General features: G+C 40.9%; 1 protein-coding gene across 15 annotated transcripts in view; it reads right to left on the bottom strand.

Moving 5' to 3' along the window:
- The window catches only part of Aak1 (AP2 associated kinase 1), a 147,871-nt gene that overhangs the window by 44,981 nt on the left and 78,214 nt on the right, over positions 1 to 24,676 (bottom strand). For all 15 annotated transcript variants that reach the window (XM_048416426.3, XM_085690626.2, XM_085690624.2 and 12 more), the window contains 8 exons: positions 19,376 to 19,497; positions 17,634 to 17,715; positions 16,810 to 16,942; positions 13,798 to 13,901; positions 12,604 to 12,683; positions 7,429 to 7,583; positions 6,254 to 6,555; positions 1,180 to 1,416 (listed from right to left, as the gene is read on the bottom strand). In XM_048416426.3, the coding sequence (XP_048272383.3) occupies positions 1,180 to 1,416; positions 6,254 to 6,555; positions 7,429 to 7,583; positions 12,604 to 12,683; positions 13,798 to 13,901; positions 16,810 to 16,942; positions 17,634 to 17,715; positions 19,376 to 19,497 (1,215 nt within the window). The remainder of the gene's footprint in view (positions 1 to 1,179; positions 1,417 to 6,253; positions 6,556 to 7,428; positions 7,584 to 12,603; positions 12,684 to 13,797; positions 13,902 to 16,809; positions 16,943 to 17,633; positions 17,716 to 19,375; positions 19,498 to 24,676) is intronic.

Here is a 24,676-nt window from a genome sequence, read left to right on the forward strand (position 1 = left end):
AAGGAAGACTCCCCTAAAAAATTTCCAATGGAAACAGATGACCCAGATGATCCAACATTTAAGAGCACCTCTGTTGCAGTTTTCTCTGAGTTCTACATCCAGAACAGCTTCAAGACTGCTGGCTGAGATGATCCAGCCTCACAGAATACTCCCTCCAGCCAGGACTTGACCATAATCTGTAACATGAGGGCCAGCTTGTTGGGGTTTCTATCCCGCCCGGTACCCCATAACCGGCAACTCCCAACGAAAATCACTCACAAGACTTCATAAGATTATAAACTGATTGGTCCATTAGTTCAGGCTTCTTGTTAACTCTTATAACTTATGTTACCCCATTATCCTTATCTACATCAGCCACATGGCTCCATACCTTTCTCAGCTGGGCAAGTTACATGCTGCCTCTTCGGTGGTCTGCGCAGGAGAGATGGAGGGAGCTTCCTAGAATACTCCCAGTCTCTTTGCTCCACCCCTACTTCCTGTCTGGCTTTCCCGCCTATACTGCCTGCCTGTCCAATCAGCGTTTTATTAAAATATGAATGACAGAATACAGACAATTCTCCCACACCAATAATCCTCAATTTTCTTTGGGTCCCCATAAGATTATCAGCACCCCCAATCAGCAGGAAGTATCCTGGAAAACTATGCCCACATTCCCAAAAAATGGATTGTGGATGTTTGTCTTTGTTTAGTATGTTGGTTACAAGTTGTTATGGATAAAGGTCAGGAAAAAAGCTAAATGAAGGAGATTAGATTCACAGTTCTTGTTTTGAAAAGAAAGAAACGGGAAATGCTCTTGTACACTGTAAAGATTTGTCACTCATATTGGCTTAGTAAAATGCTGATTGGATAGTAGCCAGCCAGGAAGTATAGGCAAGGAGACCAGAAGACTAACAGAGGAAGCAAGATGAGAATGCCTCACTAAAAAAAGGTACCAAGCCACATGGCTAAATGTATACAAGAATTATGGGTTAACTTAAGTTGTAAGAGCTAGTTAATAATAAGCCTTAGCTAATAGGCCAAACAGTTTATAATTAATATAAGCCTCTGTGTGTTTCTTTGGAACTGAATAGCTGCACAATCGGGTGGAACAGAAACTGTCTACACCTACCTCTTCCGTTCCTTTCCCCTGTCTCACTACATACTCTCTTCAGTCTTGGGCCAACCCCTGCTGGCTCTTACCGCAGGCTCCTGAGCAGCAGCTGGCTGTGGAGCTGTGGCTGGCTGTGGCTGAGGCTGTGGTACTACCACAGCAGTCTTCTGCTGCAGGGCAGCCTGCTGTGTCATCAGCTGCTGCTGTTGCTGCTGTTGCTGCTGCTGGTAAAAGTTCTGTATCATCTGTTGCTGAGAGCCTCCCTGCGACACCACAGGGAACTGAGCAGTGACTGGTTGCTGGGCTGCTGGATGTCCTGCCTGAAACTGAACAGGAGAGCGGCAAGAAATGAGAAGGTGAATACAAGCCCACACAGAGTCACATTCACAAAAGACTAATGTTTCAATAACTATAAAGCCAATACCGAAGTTAAAAGGAGGGCCCAGCAAAAGTTTGGTAGCTGGGCTAAGTAGTTAAGGACAGGACCCAGGGCATTAGAATCATACCAGCAACATTTGCACTACCAGGCCCTTCCCACTGCACTAGCCTGTTTCCTAGGCATAGTTAAAGGGAAGCAACCAGATTTTTCACTGATTTTTGACTCTGAGGCCTGGAGTGAACAGAAGCAAGGGAAGTATCTTCAGTGCAGAAGAAATCCTTCTTCTAAAGGATTCTGAAGCAGCCAAGAACCAAATGCTTTCCTGTATGAACAGATTGCCTTAGTGATGCTGCCGAAAGGGCAACTGAAATGTTAACCAGTGACTAACACCTATCCAAACCTTTCCAAAGCTATTCCCAACAGATCTCCATTTATGACATTCTGCAGCCTCAAATACCCTGTCACTAGTGATCCTCCTCTACATGTTTTATGGACTCTCACTACATTGTCAAAACTTGTTCCAAAAACTTGTGGGCTCAAGCCACCCTTTTACTATCAGCTTCCCAAGTAGCTGGGGATAAAAATGCACCCTACACCCATCTTCCTAGCACTTCTTTTATGTCTCTCTAATCTTTGCTGCTTTAAACTACTTGCTAGGTACACTAACAAAGCTCAAAATGAGAGTCTGCTAATATAAAAGCAAAGTCTTAGAAAATCACCAAAACTGCTACTGAGTTAAATGGAATAGTTCTGGATGTGAACAACACATAAGAGTATAAGAGCTTGTTTACAGCAATAATCAAGACCCACCCACCAAGGACTCAGAGGGCTGTGGTCTGTCCTTAAGGGTAGCACAGAGAACACTCTAAAGAAGAAAATAGAAATTAGGAGTATATCTTTGCAAGAATGAAAGGAAAGAATTTTATAGATCTAACTTTAAAACTATTTAATTATTTTATACATTCATAAAACAAAACTGACCCAAAATGTAGAAAGCAAAATTGAAATAAATTCAACAGTCTATGTATCCAATTGGCAACTACTCTGCTGAAAATAATGTGCTGAATAATCTAAGGTTGCCAAGCATGGTGGTACATGTTTGTAATCCTTTGACTCAGAAGGCTGAGGCAGGATGACTACAACAATTTCAGGCCCAGTTGGAGCTACAGTATGAGCTCCACAACCGATAGCAACAAAAAGATCTTTAGGCGATAAAAACAACAAAAACTAAGAAGTTAAACAAAAATCTTTTAAATTATGATTCTGAATCAGATGTATAAATCTGTATATATGTTTTCTAATAACACAAATACATTTCTAAGTATCTACTAATAAGTCCTAGAAACAATTACCAATATGACCCAATAGCAAGCAGTCATTTTTAAAGCCAACTGTGGTTTCTAATTATCATTCCCATTAAAAAAAATCTGATCTTGAGTGAAATGGATGACTCTAAATTAATAGCAGAATGATCCTGGCACAGTCATTACTCTGGATAAACATAATAATTAACCACTAGAGTCACATCCAAAGGATCTAGAAGTCAGTCTGAAACAACTTGAGCAATCTGAGCATGTTTTAAAATGGAGACACATACAAATTCATGAAGTTACAATTGATATGGGATGCCCTTCTGTATATGTGTTGCTTTTATTGGTTGATGAGAAAAGCTATTTTGGTCAATGGCTTGGCAGAGTAAAGTCAGTGGGAAATCTAAACAGCGAGAGAGAAAGAGAGATAGATAGAGAGGAGTGGGGGGAGAGAAGGCAGAGTCAAGGAGATGCCATATAGCCACCAAGGAGAAAAGTGCCAGAACCTTAACAGGAAGCCACAGCCTTGTGGTAATACATAGATTAATAGAAATGGGTTAATTTAAGTTGTAAGAGCTACTTAATAATAAGTCTGAGCTAATAGTCCAAACAGTTTATAATTAATATGAGTTTCTAGGTGTTTCTTTGGGAATGAATGGCTGCAGGATCAGGCAGAACAGAAACTTCCACCTACAAATGGTGTCCAAACATTTGGGAAGAATTTCCACATAAAGCCTAAGGGGGAAAAAAAAAGGATTCTAGACAGACAAGAACAAAGTCAAGTGCAGCTGATTGGTAATCATCTTTTCTCTAGTAAGCTCTGTTTCCAAGAGCCAAGCAGAGGCACAACTCCTTTAAGAGAGGCTTCCTGACTTAGCACTGGTGGCAAAATTCTCACATCTTTTAAGAGGCCCTACCACCAAACACCTAAATGGTGTTTATGAGCAGAGGTATCAGGTTTCTTTGGTGGTGGCATGGACCTAAAAACTGCACAGAGTTGTGGCAATAAATCTAGCTCCTGATGTACCTCTGCCATGAAGCTAAGCTCTCAAAATGCTAAGGAATGGGCGGAGCCAGCTGCCAAAGCCACAGCTTTAATCCTAGCCATGCTGTTTAGCAAACTAAAGACTCATATGCTCAGAAAAAGAAAGCTGTATACAGTAAAGACAGATTCAGACAGAAAAAAAAAAAAGAACTCTAAATGGTTTTCAGTGTGTTTAAGAATATACACAGGCTTGGGAAAGAAAAGAAAATGAATAGAGAAAGTTCACATGCCTTTAATCCCAGCATTTGGGAGGCAAAGGCAGGCGCATCTCTGTGAGTTCAAGTCAAGCCTGGTCTACAGAGTGAGATCCAGGACAGCCAAAGATACACAGAGAAACCCTTTCTCAAAAAAGCAAAAATTAAAAATTAAAATAAAAGAAATAGAGGGGAGAAAAATCACATAAAGATGAAAAATACACAAAGAATGTGGATATTGTATGTTACTGTGTTGTTTTTGAATTGCTTGACTGCTAAGGAGCAGCAGCTACTAAAAGACATTTGATTATAAATGCTGCTGAATTAATCCAACCTATATATTTTGAAAATGCCTTGACTCTAGAATTTAAGTCAAAAGATATGCTACTTTGGAGAAGAGGTTTTGTTTTTGTTTCCACAGGAAATGAGAGGCTGTGGATTCATTCTGGGTTAAGAAAAATAAGGTTTGATCAAGGAAGACTCCCCTAAAAAATTTCCAATGGAAACAGATGACCCAGATGATCCAACATTTAAGAGCACCTCTGTTGCAGTTTTCTCTGAGTTCTACATCCAGAACAGCTTCAAGACTGCTGGCTGAGATGATCCAGCCTCACAGAATACTCCCTCCAGCCAGGACTAGACTATAATCCTCAATTTTCTTTGGGTCCCCATAAGATTATCAGCACCCCAATCAGCAGAAAGTAGCCTAGAAACTATGTCCACATTTCAAAAAAAAATGGATTGTGGATGTTTGTTTAGCATGTTGGTTACAAGTTGTTATGGATAAAGGTCAGAAAAAGAGCTAAACAAAAGAGATTAGATTCAAGGTTTTTGTTTTTTTTTTAAAAAAGGGGAACTGTTATAGGATAATGCTGGGTAGCTACACAGATGATAAAAGTAGCACTTTATAGCTGGTAAGATGGCTTAGTGGGCAAAGGCACCTGCTGTCAAGAAGCCTGATAACCTGAGTTTGATGTCAATGACCTACTTGTCATTTTGCCATCCAAAGTAGGTTTAAGGACTTGGGAAATTTCAGCAATGGTTGATAATCAAAAGAGGAAAATTGAAAAAAAACAAATGAAACAGAAAACACCTAAGCACATTGATGTCGAAGAGACAGCACTGGCTGCCCAATAGGATGTAACAGGAAGAACAAAGAACAAAGAACTAAATCCCCAGTTTAGGTCTGGTGAGAGAGCTTAGGAACTCAGTGCATTTGCAGCCAAGTCTGGAAACCTGGTTCTATCCCTGGAACCCAATGATAGATAGAGAATGAATAGACCCTTGAAAGTTGTCCTTTGAACTTCACAAGCATGCCATCGTGCACAAGGTCACATATATATACAGACACACACACAGACACACACACTAAATGAAACATGTTTAATATGTATCTTAAAAATTGACAGTTTACATAGTGGATGGTGAAATATACAAAACGTCACCAAAGGGTAATCAAGTCAAATTCAAATATGCAAAATTTCAAGGAAAATCCAGTTTCTTCAAAAAGCACATAGTAAAAGAGATAAGAGAGGATATAAAAGATATATAAACCTCTCCCTGTGGCCAAAGAGTTGGATCAGAGATTAAGAACACTTGTTGAAGTTCAGATTCTAGCACCCATATAACAAGTCAGGTGTCCCACAAATGCCTGTAACTCTAATTGCTCTTCTTGCCTCCAAGTGCTCACAATTGTATGCACTCAAATATACACACATGCATACACTCATACACATACATATATGCAGTTTTTTAAAGAAATCAATCATTATAAAATAAAGACATTCAATGCTAATAACAAATACAGTAATGAAAAACACAAAAATAATGGAAAATAATATATTCCAACTAAATAGGATACACGGACCTTGTTTGGGTCCTCATCTACCCAAGAAAATTTAAGTATCTGAAACAGCCTGACACTATTGTATATTGTGTGCTAATAGAATATCATTGTTATTTTTCCCACTGTATCTCTTTAGAAAGTAGCTCCTTCATTGAGGGTACTAAGCTAGAGGAGTAAACTCCCCAAAGCTTGAGGACAACGCTGAAAGGCCTAAGAGTTATTAATTTGCACCTTGGTACTTCAGTTTCTACATCTATGAGAAGTGATGATGCACTGATAAGCGGGTCTTAGCCACCCAAGCACTTCCCAAGAAAGATGCATGTATCTAGCAGGTCTTCTAGTAGAAACAATTCCACTATGCAAAGCAAGAATCATATAGACCTCCTCACCTGCTGTGTCTGAGCCTGCTGCTGCTGCTGCTGCTGCTGCTGCTGCTGGTGGTAAAAGGTGCCTGTTGGCTGCTGTGGCTGCTGCTGCTGTTGTTGCTGCTGTTTGAGGAGGAGCTGCTGCTGGTGCTGGGGAGTGGCCTGGGCCTGGGTAGGCAGACCTTGGGTCTGGGTAGAAGGTGTCTGCTGTGGGGTGGATGGAGCCTGTGACTGCTTGGGCTGAGATTGCTGAAGAGGTTGACTAGGTGTGGGTTGGGCTTTAGGTTGGGGAACACTGGCTAGAAGGCCAGGTTGACTGCTGGGTCCTGCAAGGAAAACAAACTCCATGTAAGGGTTCAGAACTCTACCAGACAAAAATGGCTTCCTGATTTGCCACCTGAGAAATAGTAGACACAGGGACACTGTCCCAAGCTTTGTCTGTTTTTCACCATTCTGCCATTTATGATGTTCTATTTGAAACAGATTTCCATGTTTTCCAAATCGTGTGCTTTCAGTATTTCAAACCCAGGTGGAATTATGAGATTCAACACTTGTTTCCTTCAGAGGGGTTTCCCTTATCCATAATCCCATTTAGTCAACTAGTTCTGTAGTCAGCACCTTTAGTCTCCTTTATATACACACAACTGACCATTGCCACTAAACATAGTCTTTGTACCAGCTTGCATACCCACAGCAAAAGCATTCTTTGATATTTCATGAAGAGCTTTCACAACTAGCATCGAGATGTCTGGCTGTATATAGATGGCCACCAAATTTATCAGAAATTGTTCCTGGTAAAGGATGGGATAGCTGTGCTCTGTGACTTGTTATTTTGGATCAATCCCCATTTGAAACAAAGCTCACTTCTTTTATTATAACAGAATACTAGAACAGAGGATTATAAATACTCTAATAAATGTAGCATAAATGAAATGCTATTCTTCTATAGTTATCAAAAAAGAAGTAAGCTTTGTTTCTTTAAAGGAGGGGTAAATATATAAAACAAAGAAATAGAATGGAGTAGATAAACCAAAGGACCAATAAGAAAATAAATGCAGGCTTCAGAGGTCTTGGAGATCCACCCAAGTACAGAAAGAAGTTCCTCATTTTGCAGTCACTGAATATACACATTCACTGGTAACTCGGCCCATTGTTCTTTAGGCTGTTGCCTTCTAATACTATCATCAAGAAGCACTGACCTGCAGCCTGAGGTAGGGGCTGAACAGTGGCCCTTTTACGAGGAGTCAGGGCTGGCTGAATGGGAAGAATTCCTGGGTTTGGCTGAGTCTGCCCAGCCTTAGGCCTCTGGCGGGGTGCGATTGAAGTCTCTGTGGTGGGAATGGGATCTGTCAGTCTAGAAAAGGAAAAACAACATTGCTGTTAAAATGTGGGAAAACCGAGAAGATAGGCAGAACACACGTTATTTTACCCTCAACATTCTTTTAAACCATTTAGATTTGCTTAATCAACATGTCCCTAAATGCCAACTCACCTACAAAGGCAAACACATCAAATTAACATCTTAACTCTCATCAGCAACCTTAAAGCCAAGAAAGCACAGAATGATACATTTCAAACTCTGAAAATATATAACTCCTAATCAAAATTACCAGCAAAGCAATCTTTAAACATGAGGGGAGGTGTGTATGAGCTATGAGGGACACCTGAAGGTCAGAAAACAACAACTTTGAGTGTTGATTCTCCCATTCTACTGAGTCTGACACAGGGTTTCTCTTGTACAGTACTGAATACAGCAGGCTAGCTGGTCTGTCAACTCCTTGTAATTCTCCTATGTCTGCCTTTCATCTCCTGGTAGGGGCATGTCAGGATTACAGACACATGACCTACTACATCCAGCTTTTACATGGGTTCTGCCAAGTACATTACCTAGTAGGCCAAATCCCCATTCCTGACAAGCACAAACTAAAGGAGCTCATGATCACCAACCCAGCTAAAAATCGCACAGTTCACAATCATGACCTGCCTGTATGTTATGCTTGTACAAGAGTGGCACAAACACCATAGAAATAAACAACTATTCTCTGATGAAGCTTAAGGCTCACTCCACAAGACAGAAACTATGCCTGACAGGTGACCAGAACCTGAGACTAGATAGGCCCTGGGTCAAGGGGGAAAACCAAATACTACTGTTCTGATAAAGGAACACAGCAATAAAATGACTGCTAACGACATAGTCTGCTTTATCTATATATTAGTGTCTTGCTCAGCCATCATCAGAGAAGCTTTCTCTTGCTGCAGTAAATGGGAAATAACAGAGGCCCACAACTGGACACTATGCAGAGAGTCAGAAAATTCAGAACACTCAGTCCTAAACAGGATGTCTTCATCAAATCCCTCCCCTCGGGGCTCAGGAGCGAGGCAGAAGAGGAGAGGAAAAGATCATAAGAGTCAAAGGGGATGGAGGGCACCAAGAAAATGTGTCTTCAGACAAAACAGGTCTGATGAGCATAGGAACTAGCAAAAACTATGGCAACAAACACAGGGTCAAGATAGATGGAGTTCTAGCACTGAGATGGGAAAGTGGACAGGCTGTCCCATTCTTTACCAAGAAGCTATCTCCAATTGACAACCACTTACAAAGGAAAAATTAGGTTTCTCCAATAAAGTCTCACTGGATATACAAACCACACTTAAGGGTAGGTACCAAAGCCCAGAAGATAACCAATGCAAAATGCACTCAATGGTGTTTTTCTACATTTTCTTGTCTCATATTGCTTTCTTTGGTATATTTTTTAATCTTACTTGTACATTAATTATGGTTCCCAATTTTGTGTTTTGATGAGTTTTTTTTTTGGTGTGTGTGCATCTGTATATATATATATATGTGTGTGTGTGTGTGTGTGTGTGTGTGTGTGTGTGTGTTTCTTGTGCTTCCTTGTTTTCCCCCCTTTTTTATTATTATTTTTCATTTTATTTATTTGTTTTGGGGTTTTCGTTGTTTTTTGTTGTTTATTTTGTTTTGTTTTGAGATAGGGTTTCTCTGTGTCCTTGGCTGTCCTGAAATTCTGTAGACTGGACTGGTCTTGAACTCACAGCGATCCTCCTGCCTCTGACTCCTAAGTGTTGGGATTAAGGTGTGTGCCACCACTGCTGACTGACTCACTCTCTCCCTCTCTTTGGCTGGGTTTTTTTTTTCCTAAAGAAAGAGAGAAAAGAAAGGTGTAGAGTTGGATGGGTAGGGAGGTGAAGAGAATCTGGGAGATGGGGGAGGAACCCAGTGACCAGAATATAATGTATAAATTTTCAATACAAAATGGTGTGGGAGAATTATCTGTATTCTGTCAATCATATTTTAATAAAACGCTGATTGGCCAGGCAGGCAGTATAGGCAGGAAAGCCAGACAGGAAGTAGAGGTGGAGAAAAGAGACTGGGAGTATTCTAGGAAGCAGGAAGCTCCCTCGGTCACTCCTGCACAGATCACCGAAGCAGCAACATGTGAGCTGACAGCTGAAAAAGGTACCAAGCCATATGGCTAACATAGATCAGAATAATGGGGTAACATAAGTTATAAGGACTAATAAGTAGCCTGACCTAATGAGCCAGTCAGCTTTAGAACTTATAGAGATCTCTGTGTGATTGATTTCTCTTTGGGGCATGCCAGCTGTGGGGTACCGGGTGGGACAGATACCCCAACAAGCTGGCCGTCATGCTACAACAAAAAAATAATTAAACTCTTTCATCACCAAACACATAATTTCCAGAATATACTCTGGGCAATGGTTGGGGCAGAGATTTTTCACACAGAGAACTTAAACTTGGTTAAAACTTGCTGTTATAATGGGCTCTCTATGGACTGGAGAGAAGGCTCCGTAGTTAACGAGTGTTTGCTACTCTTTCACACGACCTGATCAGTATCTACATAGAGTAACTCACAACAGTCCAAAACTCCAACTCCGGGGGATCTGATGACTTCTTCTGACCTTTGTGGGCACCTGTACTCACATGGACATACCATCACACATAAACAAAACAAAACTTTTTAAAAGGAGGGGGATCTCTCTATAGTGAAAGGCATGCAGATGAACAAACACAGTAAGACAAATGGAAGAAATAAGCAAAGAGTCCAAAATGAAGAGTTTAAAATTGGGGAGAGTGACAGGAACACCATTTTTCAAATATGCAGACTCTTTTCTTTTCCACAGTAATAAATTTTCAGTTGGACACAGAGTCACACAGGACCACATAGCACAGCCTCTTTCGCAACCTGAAATGGCCAAGCTCTGCCTGTATACAGAACAGAGCAGATGACTATCTGGCATTTCCTAGAAACTTTAAGGAATAACAGTCTCTGACTATTTCTTGATTTTGCAGATTTGAATATGGATGCTGCCACATTAACCCAAGAGGTCATGGTTATGTAATAAGGTGGCAAAGTGATAAACCTGGGACCCTAGAGCTTCATGGAGCAGAACTACCAAACTAGCTGTGGGGGTCTGGTTAAGATGTCCCCATAGTCTCAGACATTTGAATACTTGGTTCCCAGTGGTCATGCTATTTACAGAGGAAGTATGTCACTGGGGGTAGGTTTTGAGAGCTTAGGGCCTTGCTTTCCTTGCACTTGCTCTCTGCTTTCTGCTTGCAGTAAAAGATGTGAGAGCCCAGCATCTTGTTCCAGCCACTATGCTTGCTGCTTGCTGCCATTCTCCCTTTGGAACTATAAGCCTGAATAAAATACATTCTTCTGTAAACTGTTTTGGTCTTGGCTCAATGAATAAAAGCACATAATGCTTTTGCGGAGGTCCTGAGAGTTCAGTTCTCAGGATTCATGTTAGGTGACTCACAACTCCTTGTAACTCCAATTCCAGGGGATCCACTATCTTCTTCTCACCTCTAGGTGCACCTACACTCATAAGCATATAAATCTGTTTACCCATGCACATTTACACTTAAATAAATAATCAAATAAATATTTAAGAACTACATATTGTTATCCACAGTCATTATTTACACAGTATGTTACTAGCATTTCCTTGCCATTGGAAGAATAATAGGAAAAGGAGGGGCAGAGAACCTCCTAGTCACCCTCAGAATTGTTCATTTGGAATCCATGTGTCTGGCAGATTCTGACCTGTGACTGGTGTGAAAATCAATCTAAAAATCTAGTCCAATATAGCAAGCATGAAACCTTATTTCCCAAATAGACTGACTGCTCTCAGGCCCTAAATCCTAAGTGTTGTGGGATGTTAGTTGAAAATGTTACATTTGTTTATGCTGTGGAACATTTGTTTAATGATGCAAAGATGTGTTGAATTCCTTTATGTTGCATTTGTTTAACTCTGTGAAGGTGTGTTACTTTGACTTCTAAAACACATGATTGGTCTAACAAAGAGCTGAACGGCCAATAGCAAGGCAGGAGAAAGGATAGATGGGACTGCCAGACAGAAAATAAATAAATAGAAATCTGGGAAAGGAAGATTGAGGAGCAAGAAAAGAAGGGGCCAGCCACACAGCCAGCCACAGAGTAAAAAGAAGAGAAAAGATATAGAGAAATAGAGAAAGGTAAAAGCCCAGAGGCAAAAGATAGACAGGAAGGAAAGCTGCTAGCAGCAAGCCAAGCTAAGGTCAGGCATTCATAAGTAAGAATAAGACTCTATGTATGATTATTTGGGAGCTGGGCGGCAGGTCCCCCAAAGAGTAATGAGTAACAACCAACTACACCCAAGTGCAGGTACTCCAGTAGGAAAGAACACTTCTGCTAGCTGACTCTGGGATGAGGACTTCAGCCATCCCTTCTGAAACGGTATAGTGATCTGGGTCATATCTACCCATCTTCCCCTTCCTCTCTGAAGTGAGACTTAGACCTCCCACCACCGTTCCAAACTCTCCTGGCTTGCTCCCTGTCTCCTCTGACATGGGTATCTTCCTTTATTTGCTTAACTCTTTCTTGATGAATGCTCTTGAAAACCCTAAGTGACTCCATCCAGTGCGATTAGCTAAGACCTAGAAAGATCTTCTGCTGTTCATGGACTTTCATTTCAACTGCACTTTCCTAATATGGCTGGAGCCAAAGAAAGGAATGTGTCAGACTAGGGGGTAAACATGGCTAATCAGAAACAGATTAGGATAATTCTCTACCAGCAACCCTTAAAGTCTGGCATTGCCTCATCCCAGAAAGCCCCTGTATCTACTGCCATGCGGTGGACACATCTGTGAGGTTACTGATTCCTTTCAAATGTAGATCTTAGTATTTTATTATATCCCTCTTGGCATTCCCAAAGAACAATTTCTGCTGAGGGAGATTCCTTTCCTGATCTGGGCAGCCTCTAGTCATAGCCACACAGAACGCCAGCAGCAACCACCTCCATTGCAGCTGGCACCAAGCACAATGCAAGCTCCTGAGGGCATTTCTTACCTGGCCTTTGGCTGGGTCTTTTTTACAGCTGCCTCACTGGCTTTCACTGGTTCAGGAAGTTTTGCAGGAATGGGAGAGTTCTAAAAAGTTGAAAGAAAAAAAAAGCATATGGATTTCTTTGTAAATAATAAGCATTCCGAGGGCAGATATAATGGCCAGTGATAGTAATCTCAAGACTTGGGAGACTGAGGCAGGATCATAAAATCAAAGTCAGTCTGGGCTATACAGCAGGATCCTATTTTAAAACATAAAATAAAAATAAAAACTCCAGACAAGGAACAACCAGTCTGACTAGGGTTAATGGAAGTAGCATTTAGGGTCTTCTAATATGACTTCCAGGACCAAAACAGCGATTTCCCATTTCCCTCTGAGAGGAAAGGAAAGGTAGACTAATGCATGAGATGCATCAAGGAAGCAAAATGCCCGTGAAGAGAGAAAGAGCAGCAAGGTGAAAGAGCCTTGCCTCAGGAAAACAAGGCAACTGATCACTCTGGGGACATACAACAGCCATGCTGCTCTCAGAGAACTGTGGTCACTCTACTCAGCTCAATCCCCAGGAATCTGGGGAAGGAGTTGTTCAGTGTAGTTGTCTCGGTTTCATAATTAAACTCCATGGGAAAATTGGATTCTCTTTATAGTAACTGATTTACTTGAATGTCCTGCTATGGGTAAAGAAAGGGACATTAATATTCATTGAATCCAGATATTAACACCCATAATGACTTGAAAGCAACAATCTGCTGTTTATTTCCTTTAAATAGCACCATCTTCATAAACTCATGGCAGCTGTATTAATAAGACCTACCAAAGATCAAGTTAATCAAAATTCTAGGGACCCATGAGGCCCCACCACATCTTGTTGAGGAGTTGAGCAGTTGATGCCTGTTGAGGGAGAGGCATTTGTCTTTGGAGACGTAACAACAGTAGGTAGCCAGAGCTCAGGTGGACAGTCCCACATCTGTGGGTATATGAGCACAACTGATAGAGTTCAGTAGAAAAAAAAAAAAAAACAAAGAAAGAAAAAGGAAATGACATGGATTTTGGAGGGGGATGGGTTAGAGAGGATCCTAGGGGTGTGAAAGGAACTAGGATGGATCTGATCAAGTATGGTGTAAACATGTATGAAATTCTCAAAGAACAAATAAAAACATCCTTAAAAATTGTAAATCCTTTTAAAAAGCACCATTCACATACCTGTACATTTGGAACTGGGCATTCTTTCTTGAGCAGTTTAAATGAGAAGTAGGAAACCTGGTAAATATCCGGCCTTTTGTCAGGGTCTGGTTCCAACATATACCCTAAGACAAACATACATGAACTTATTCCATAATATCTTAAGAGTTGTTGTATCACTGAACTTTTAGGTAACTGAACTTTTCTACTATTGAAGTTGGGTTGTGTTTTAAGTTTCAATTCTCTTAAAAGTCAGACAGTTCAATTAGCCCTTTTCATAGAAAGGGAAACAAGAAAACTACTTGAGCTATAGCAAAGCTACTTGAGGTTCATATTCTGTGCCTGGAATGTCAGAGGCTCACACTCTTGACATAAAAATGAACAGCTTCATATTCTAAGACTTAGAATGTGCCATAGTTTTGCATATGGTTTCCTAGCTCATTTCCTCTGTTAAGAAAATGACTGTTGATAAATACAGCCAAATGTCAAGTATCATGAACTCAGGGTTTGGTAGAAGACAATCTCTGTGTTCTGTCTCCAGGTCTAAAAAACAAACTCATGAATTTACTTACTACTCTTGTTGGAGATATAAGTGGGTTTTTAGTTTGAGGAAAATTAGCAAGTTAACATACTAAGCTCTATAGATTGTCTGTTTCCAGGACTTTCAAGTGTCTCTGACACAGGAGAAATCTTTGAGAAGATGCAGGCATATGTGTAAATACATGCAAAATGAGTCGAGACAGTTTACTATGTGAGGAACAAATAAACAGGACACTAAGTTCAGAAAAGATCTGTGAGGTGGAAGCCTCAAATGGCTGTGTCAAAGAGACAGAATAAAAATTAGTCATGGGAGAACAGAGAAAACATCAGTCCAGGTGAGAGGAAAAATGTTTGGGTGGGACAGAAAAATAATACAAAAGACCCTAAACACCATGCTTAGACTCAGGACCCAATTGTGGAACCATTAGCAAGCCACTCCAGTTTACTGAATGGGACACGAAAAGGTGACATCTTCTAGGAATAATCCGGGTGACTGGAAGAATGAAGAGAGAGTAGAGAAGCTGGGGCAACGTACCAGGTCATGATCTACCAGAATCTGTACATTCTTTTTTTTTTTTTTTTTTTTTTTTTTTTTGGTTTTTCGAGACCGGGTTTCTATGTAGCTTTGGAGCCTGTCCTGGAACTATCTCTTGCAGACCAGGCTGGCCTCAAACTCACAGAGATCCGCCTGCCTCTGCCTCCTGAGTGATAGGATTAAAGGCGTGCGCCACCACCTCCCAGCTGAGTCTGTACATTCTTTAGTGACAATGAGGGGAACCAAGACAAGTGATTAAAAAGAATCAATGCAGCTTTGGTCAGCTCCTTCCTTCTTTCTTGCTCTTTCAGATCCAAAGAAAATCGTCTATGTAATCTATCCAGGTGTGGATGGCAATACCACCAAAAGAAAGTGAACAAAAGATTCTGGGGAAAGGAATTGGGGAGGCAACAAGGTGCTTAATTTGAGGCCTACAAGTTTAGACTCTTCAAATAGTTTGCACACTAATAGCGTCCAGAAAAGGGGTCAGTACTACAGTCACTCATAAAGAGCTGTTTTTCTGACATGAATTCACTGTTATAGATGATAGAAAGGAAAAGTAGAAAAGAAAAAAAGAAAAAGCTGGCTCTTCTCGCCCAGTTCCTTCCACACCTGCAAACAATCTGACAGTCCTCAAGGTTCACATTCCTATCCTACACACACCCCATCCTCCTGCTTACTGAGGACTGACACAATGGAAAGGGTAGCTGTGGAACCTCCAGAATCATGAACTTCAGTAAATTATCCTGCTTCCTGTGGGGAGTAGGAACAATGACTCTTAAAATTTACAGGTTATGCCAAGTGCATACCTTTAATCCCAGAAACTCAGGAGGCAGGAGACAGGCAAATCTCTGTGAGTTTGAGGCCAAGACTGGTCTACATAGTAAGTTCCAGGACAGTCAGAGCTACATAGTGAGACACTATCTCAAATTAAACAAACAAGCAAACAAACGAATGAATAAATGCAGGTCCACCAAACCTACAGGTTTTGAGAAGTAGGGGAGGTATAAGTAGGTCTTAACACAGGTCACTTGTCTGTCTCTCAAACTGAGTAGCTCAGGATTTATGGTCTATGATACATTTTCAATCTTGACTGCTAAATGTCTTGACCAGCATTTTTAAAAACGTCTTTTTTTTTTAATCTGTTTTGCCAGGCCTGGTGGCACACGCCTTTAATCCCAGCACTTGGGAGGCAGAGGCAGGCAGATCTCAGTGAGTTTGAGGTTGGGCTTGTCTACAAAGTGTGTTCCAGAACAGCCAGAGATGATACACAGAGAAACCCTGTCTTGAAAAACCAAAGAAAAAAGAAAAGGAAAAGTGATAAAGAAAAAATAAAGAAAAAGAAACAAAAAAATCTGTTTCTTAGCATTTTAGTACAGGTTCTGGTACAAAGATTACTTTTCTGCCATCTGGTTAATGGATGTTGGTACATATGCTGTCTACCATAACACAAAGAAATGAAAATCTTCAGAATTTTAAACAAAACACTCAATTTAGATGCTTGTTGTAAAAATTCAGTGATAACCTAAATAAGAGGAAAAACCTGGCTCCATGGAGCTATATGGTCTTAATTACACATTCATTGCAGTACTGCAATCATGCTCACTTGAGCTGCTTCCAGCTTTGCAAAGATGAATTTCTTATCCCTTGATGTGAGTCAGCTGGACTCTGAGCTCTCCCATAGATTGCAGCAGAACACATCAGCATCATGCTGATCAGAACACAACTGCCATTCCCATTTGTGTGGCTGCCTCAGTCACGAAGCAGAGTTTAGTTTTCCAGCAAAAAGACCAACTTCTCTACGTGAACACTGCCATGTTATCACTGTCGCCAGCAGTATCAAACGATTTCTTTATTATGGCACTCAACCTTGTTTCCAGAATTTAACCTCTTTATCTTCCAACCCACTCCTGGTGATTAGAAATACAAATATGAAACTGGAAACTTGAAATACTTACTAATAAGGCAGTGCATGTCTTGAGAATATCGAGAGTTATCGGGAATTGTGAAGCTTCCATCACAAATTGCCACCTGGCTCTCCCCAAATGGCAAAGTGAAGTAGCATAATTTATACAATAAACAGCCAAGAGCCTAAAAAATAAGAAAGCAGATTGCAACTTGTGGTTTATTTGCTGTAAAGCCAGTTATCCGCTCAGGTAGCAGCCGCATTTCCCAGCAGAAACAAACCCCACATAGTATCATTACCTATGCAATACTTGAATTTAGAACCCAGAGTGACAATCTAGCATCCAAGTTATACTTTTTATCTATGATTAGGAAAGACTATTTCACCTGCTTTGTTCTTTAGAAGTATACCACACAAATTAAAAGCACTGGAACAACATGCAAGCAGAGTTTTGTTTTTGGTTCTTGTTATTATTTATTTATTTTTAACCCATTTTCCAAAAAACAATGTCTGTCCCCTCATATCAAGATCAGCATCAAGGAAGCTGGAGAGATGGCTCAGTGGATAAGAGCACTGGCTGCTCTTCCAGAGGACCCAAATTCAATATCCACTACCTACATGGTGGCTCACAACTATCTGTAACATCAGGTCCAGGGGATCCAACATTGTCTTCTGAGGACACTGTATATACATGGTACACAGACACAAGCAGACAAACATACATACACATAAAATAATAAAAATAAAATAAAATAAAATAAAAACATGGTCATCAACAGTGGACAACACTGTGTACTAGCCCCTGGTTTGTTAAGCTCAGGAGTCCAGTCGAGGTCTGCTGACATATAGGGTGTGGATGGTTTAGCTGACACATACCCAAATGTCTGCCTTCGTAGTGATGATTTTGCCACTGTACAAGTTGACCATTTCTGGGGCTCGGTAGGAGAGCGTTGTATATCTACAATCAAGAGATCCATGGTTTGTTAAATATATCAATGTTATAATTAAAACCAAGGAGAAGCGATTTTTTTTTCACATTACTAGAATCCAATTCTCTGGCAGCAATCTGCAGAAGAGCAAATTAAATATTAGCACAGATGAAAATGAAAGATTCTCCTTGGTACAATGTCATCACATTCTCTCACAGAAGACCTTCTACTCCTAGGACACTGGGGTTCTGGGATGTTCAGACACAAATGCACTAAATAAAATCCTAAAAGCAGCCCTTTTGGGGGGTCTTCAAATGACAAAATTTTTTTCCCTATAAGTCACTGTAGTTTAATACTATGTTTTGATGATTAGTTTTTAAAATAGTAATTCCTTAACACGATACACAAATGAAACATAAGTAGGGTATTCTGAAAGTAAGACCTAGCTGGGGTAAGGATTTCATGAGTTCTTTTCTAGGGGAGGGTAATGTATGTAGTGTGCATGTTCACATGTGTGCCTATGTATATGGAGAACAAGTTGATATTGTCTTCCTCCACTGCTTTCAACTTTATGTCTTGAGACTTGCTGATACGAGGCTAGCTATCCAGCTAGATCCAGGGAGTACCTGTCTCCACCTTCCAAGGGCTGGGAATACAGACAGGCCATTGTGCCCACCAGGCTTTTCTATGAGTGCTAAGGATCCAAACTCTGGTCCTCACATTCGCATGGCAAACATTTTATACACTCTGTCGTCGTTCCAGCACCGAATTATGGGTTCTTACAGTGTTCTCATCTTTGACTCAAAGAAACAGTAGTGTAGGTACTTGTCCTAAGTGAATATCTTGCTGTTACTAAACACTCAACTATGCTGCTCTGGTATCTGGCCCCAGGAGGATTTCTTTGGGTGTCTTGTCAGGGCCTTGGACCAGAAGAGGTCATGCTTCAGGCATGGTGACATGAATGACACACAGATGGGACAGAGGCTCACCATCTGCAAGGACATGATGGATAGCTGATTTACTAGAAGCCATAGTGAGTGTATTGTGCCTGGCAAACCCAACATTGTGGGCATGAGGCTCGCAGAGGAATCAAAAATCTAAAGAGACTCCCATCAGGTTCCTCATTCAATAACTGTAGAGGTTTCTGTAGCTCTATTTACCATAAATTCCACTAGAGCATGGTTGAGTTCCTCATGAAAAAGGAGGCAGCAATTTGAGTTCAGTAGAAAACACATAACTATCTGATTCAGAATGCCACAATGTGACTTCTCTTGGAAATATCATGGCACTTCAATGAGCACATATCGCCATTTAGTCTTTAGTTTTTGAGACAAGGTCTTGCTATTTATTTAGCCCATGCCAGTCTTGAACTTACAATCCTCTTGCCTTAGCTCCAGAGTTTCTAGGGTTACAGGGATATACCACACCTTCCCCACCCTCTCCAGCTACCACTCATCTTTTTATGTAAATTAAAATATGTGTGTATAATGACCACAGGAGCACTGAGAAAGTTTTAAGAGTCTTCTGTCAGTCCACGGGCCAGTTTTCCCTCCTCAGCCTTCAGATACAATCAGACAACCCAACAGTGACCATCACAGAGAAGGGTAGCAGCCAGCACTATGCTCTTCTCACTCTGTTTCCTCCATAAGCGGAAAGAGAGAAAACTCCAGGAAAGGAGAAAAAGCTTACTTCTTAATTTCATCTTCTACAGCATTGACTCCCTCGGCCTGTGGGTTCTGGAATTTGTTGGTGGCACTTCCAAAGTCACACAAGACATAGTGGCCTCGGTCATGCAAGAGGATATTTTCAACCTGAAAAACATTCCCAAACCACCCAATCCAAGATGCCACTTAGTAATGGAAAAAGCTAGTTTCATAGTTACATAACAAAATGTTTCATTTTAACAATCTTATTAGTGTGTACAGAGAAGTTATTTCTCACCATGTATCTTAACAGGACTCACCCCAACAGAAACAAAAGACACAGAGAGGAAGAGGGTAAAATGCAGGCAGAGAGTGAGACAGACGGTACTGCACTGTTGGGAAAACCAGGACCCCATTTTCATGGCTAGCCAGCTACAGCCAGTTGCATCTCTCACCTCTGCAGTAGCAGTGACCATACTTTCAACTCCTGCTCTACTTTCAGTATAGCACGCTCGCCATGATCCCAGCCTCTTACCCAGCTATCAAATAATCATTTGCCTTTCAAACCCAAGGAACAAAAGCCACCTCCTTTTGGAAGCCTCCCCAGGACCCAACTCAGAAAAATACCATTTCCTCATTTTCCTTCAGTGTTTCATTCTCCATGCTATAAATTACTTCACTTGAGTGGGTACGATGTCTTTATTTAATCATTAGATTAAAACTTTCAGAACTGATGTTTTCATATTAGCTACTTCTCAAGGTGACAAAATGCCTAGTAATAAATGAGCAGTTTCTCTATTAGAATTTTATTTGAGGGTTTGGGGCTTTGTTTGTTTGTTTGTTTGAACTTTCAAACAAAGGAAGTCTTAAGGGACTAAGAGTTTTTAACTTAGTGGAGCTTATAAGAACCAAGACCTACAGAAACCCTTATGACAGTGAAAAGAACTCCAAAACAATGGGCACCAGCTAGAGAGATGGCTCAGCAGTTAAGAAAACTTACTGCTCTTAAAGATGACCCAGATCCAATTCCCAGCACAACCATAGTGCTCACAACCACCTGTAACTCCAGGTCCAGGGGAGCCAGCGTCTTTTTCTGACCTCAGTAGGCATCAAACATTCACATGGTGAACAGACATACAGACAATACACACCAAACAAAAATTTTTAATTCCAATTTTTTATTGTTGTTGTTTTGTTTTAGTTTCTAAGTCAGAGTTTCTCTGTATAGTCCTAGTTGCCCTGGAACTCTTTCTATAGACCAGGCCTGAAACTCACAGAGATCTGCTTGCCTCTGCCTTCCGAGTACTGGAATTAAGAGAAAAAAATCTGAGCACAATATTGTCAAGATACACTGATTAGCTCCTGTTGTGCGGAAATGAGCTGACTGGCATGGGGGAAGACAGACCTAGCTATGCATGGCAATAAAATGGCAGACAAAAACCAAAAACCTTGCTCAGTCCTTAATACTGTAGACTCTATGGGCTTTTTCTTCAGCCCCGACAGGCAGACCACTTTGGAAAAACAAAGGAAAGAAGATTATAAGCTCCTCAAAGACAAACATCTCTCAGTCACAGCTGGAATCTAGAATTTGCCCAACTCTACTAGATTTTTGGTACAGATGCTGTTGAATAGAATAAAAAGCAAAACAAAACAAATCACATTTAACAATCTGGTTGGGCACACACACATTCAAGGTCTGCTCATTTTCCAGTCAAGACAGGAGCCAAACACCCAAGTCCCTACTGGTTCTTTAAAAATATCTGACTGAGTAGAAATCCTCTTGTTCCTATTGTTATAAAATTTTCTCTTAATTCTTCTAAAACCTGAATTAAGTATAGTTTTAGTCTATATTTGCTAATTCTAATGATTTAAAATCTTTGCTGCAAGCTGACTGAAGATTATTTCCCACTGAACTTCATATTTGTGCTATCACGAAGAGTTTTAATGTTGTTTTTAAGTTGTGTCCTTTTGAGCTTCACCTGTAGAAAGTCTTTAAAATCTGTTATTCTGCTAGAGAGGATCGAAACGGCCGTGCTAGCAGCACCTCACCTGCACTGCTAACCTTGAGTTATGGAAAGGTGACAGTGATGGCCATGAACCCACATGAAGTAGACAGGTTCTCAGGATGAAAAATTCTTCACTACAGAATTATGAATTGTGGATGACTGTGACAGATTTGTTCCCCAGAGATTAAGGCTAAGGCAGAGAAGTGTTTCTACTATCTCTACCTTTTTATAAAACTTGCCAATTTTATCTATTTACACAAAGAAACAGTCAAACTATACTGAGCATAAACTCACTTTAAGAATCCAAAATAATAATCACAACAAAGTAACAATCATAAATAATAGACATCATTTGATGAGCAGTAGCTACTGCCAGTATTACTTTACTCAGCACAGTTTATGGATTATGATTCCCATCTTGCAGCTGGACAAAGTGAGGCTCGTGGTAATTTGGTCAATACTGTAACATGGCCAGTAAGCAATAGAGCTTGAAGTGAGCCTAAACCATGTAACTCTAGATAAAGATATACAACTCCATTGCTGCCAGGGCAGGAAAGACAGAAGCAGATCACTCAAGACCCCACAACCACCTCCAGCTCTGAGCTGTGGTAGGGATTGTGAGGACATGTGAGGCTTATTGGCAGACTTTCTTAGCTCTTTATATTCAGAAATGCACCTAGAATGGAACTCAAGTCAACAAGAAGTCAGCCATAACTCCTAGCTGATGTTCAGGGTTGCCTTCACTTTCTTCGTCTTGTCTAATCTGTCCCTTTACTCCACTGCTCACTCTCCATTAACCAAGTCTCAGCAATTCGTGAAAATTTTAATGGTAAAACCTTCCACCACTACTCTAAACCATATGTACAATTTACTACCCACAGGAGGGGTTGGAAAGGCCTTCAGGCCAACCTAATCATGCCCACAGGTTACTTATTCTGCAGTCTACATGTTTCTGTTTGTACACAAAATGTCCATCAAAAGGTTCCCTCGTTCACAGCTAGTACACCCAATCATTTACACGCAACTGGATCATGAAAGGATTGATTTCATTAATGAACTGATCCACACATGAGTTCACAGCTAAAATGGGCTTTTAGGAAGTGGATTACTACTTATGTACCCTTAAACGTTCTGTCTGGTTCCCAGTCTTTTCTGGTTTCATTCTGCTTCCGAAGTATGTACCCACCATGATATTCCACCTTGCCTCAGGCTCAAAGCAATGGATAAGAAGACCCTGGACCGAAAACTCCTAACTATAAACCAAAATATTAGGCACTTTATCACAGCAATGAAATCTGGCTACTTTTTCTCCAATGGAAGAGTTGAGCAATTCAATTGAGACTATATTACTAGCATGCCCAAATCATTCCTATCTGCCTTTCTGCTGGCAAAGTTTGCCAATGTTTGATTTGGAAGATGACTCAGAGTTCTTCTACGGATTTGGAGGTGACTACTGACATATTTATGTTTTCCTTGGGTCAGAATGGTGTATTAGTCTATGAGTCCCTCACAGATCCTATTTCAGTGCAGTACTTCAGCAGACATCCTTACTCTGTGAAATCATTTGCTCAGTCTCACACACTTTATAGGACCTACGTGAAAACATGCTCCTCCTAGTTTATGTCTCCCTTTCCAAATCAGATTCTGTACTTGTCATATGGAATGAACATCTATCTAGAAAATTGAAAAGTTAATTCATAATAAATATCATGGTAATTACAGCATCAAAAATCACTCCTTGGGAATGGGAATTAAGCAGACAAAGCAGAGTAAGATGAGGCACACTGCTGGCCTGAAAAGAATGGCACTGTGTGTTCCAGCCACTTTGCCCACTTGAGGAGAGAGTCAGAAACTATGGAGGTAAAATTGCTTGCTGGCACAACTGCATTCTCTGCCCCTTCTCAAAGTATCCTGTGAAAACTGCCTGGGCCAGCCTAGCCACTGCTGGCTACTCTCCGTCATCACCACCACAGCACTCAACAGCGACACTGGACTCAGGGTGGAAGACTTCAAGAGTATTTCTGATGTTGGATCTTAGTTAAATCTGCAAATCTCTTCTGGCTTGTTTCTTATCTGCAAAGTGGGGCTGATAACATTTCTGACACTGTTTCAAGTAAGGGAATATATTTCAAAATAAACTGTAAGTTCCCTGACAAATATAAGATATTACTTCCATTCACTTATGAAAGAAACATGTTTGAATGCCTACAATATCTCAAGTACTCTTCTGGGTCCAGGGATACAAATGTAGAAAAACAAAATCCAATCTCTTCTGGATCTCAAAGTCCAAATGAGGATAAGAAAATATTTATAGCTGTCTGCTATTAAAAGCACTATGAAAAAAATCCCTGCTGATTAAATATAGGTAAACTGAAAAGGAATGCCACTTCAAATGACAATCCTGGAAGGCCTCTCAAACAAGGATATTAGAATGAGAAGCTACAGTCATGGGCCATTTAGGAACAGAACATTCTGAGCAAGAAGCTGCAGCAAAGCCTGGAGATGGGCATGCACCCGAGGGGTTTGATGCATAGGAAGGAGTAAGGTCATGTGACTAGGTCTGCACAGTGCTAAACTGGCAATGTGAGATGGGGGTATTAGAGAGCAGTGCTGTCGCTTCTGGGGAGATGAGATGTGTGCGGCTTTGGAAGATGTAACAGACTTAAGAGGCAAACTAGGCACAGGAATAAAGAACTGAGGCAGGAAAGACATTACTCCCATAATGGACTCAGTATCAAATGCCAGACACTTTTACTCACAGTGGCCATGAAATCCTTACTAAGCTTTGCTGCCCTCCTTTACAGATGGAAGAAGATAAGCCAGTCAAGTCCTCCATTTTTCTGGGGTCAGACTGGTTGGGTAGGATTTAGCAACAGGCTACCTGGCTTTGGAGACCATCCTCAGCCACCAGGCTGATATGTAGCATGAAGTTAATGAGCATGGACACTTCAGGCTGGTAAGAGAGAAGGGAGGGAGCAGACTACAGACAAAGAGACTGAGGAAGAATACTTAGTACAATGAGGGCAGGACATGGAAAGAGGAATAGGTCTAAGCAAGGGCAAATGGCAATGGGAAGGAGTAGGGGAAGGTAACAAGCCAAAAGAGATTAGTGAGGGAGAGAACCGACCAGCATTCACACACCTCTGAGCACTGACAGAGAGAACAGCCACTTGCTTGGACAAAGCCCCGAGGACTCAAGCCTGCGACTGGTTGCCATTTATATTAGTCACCTTTGTATCTGAAGGGAGAAAAGATTTATTTGGGTTCACTATTTCAGGGTATTTTCATCCATCCAGAGGGGAAGGTATGGTAGCACACATCACTTCACAGTGGACTAACCA

The sequence above is a fragment of the Myodes glareolus genome, chromosome 6 (assembly GCF_982192425.1).
Source record: "Myodes glareolus chromosome 6, mMyoGla1.1, whole genome shotgun sequence".
Lineage (NCBI taxonomy): Eukaryota > Metazoa > Chordata > Mammalia > Rodentia > Cricetidae > Myodes > Myodes glareolus.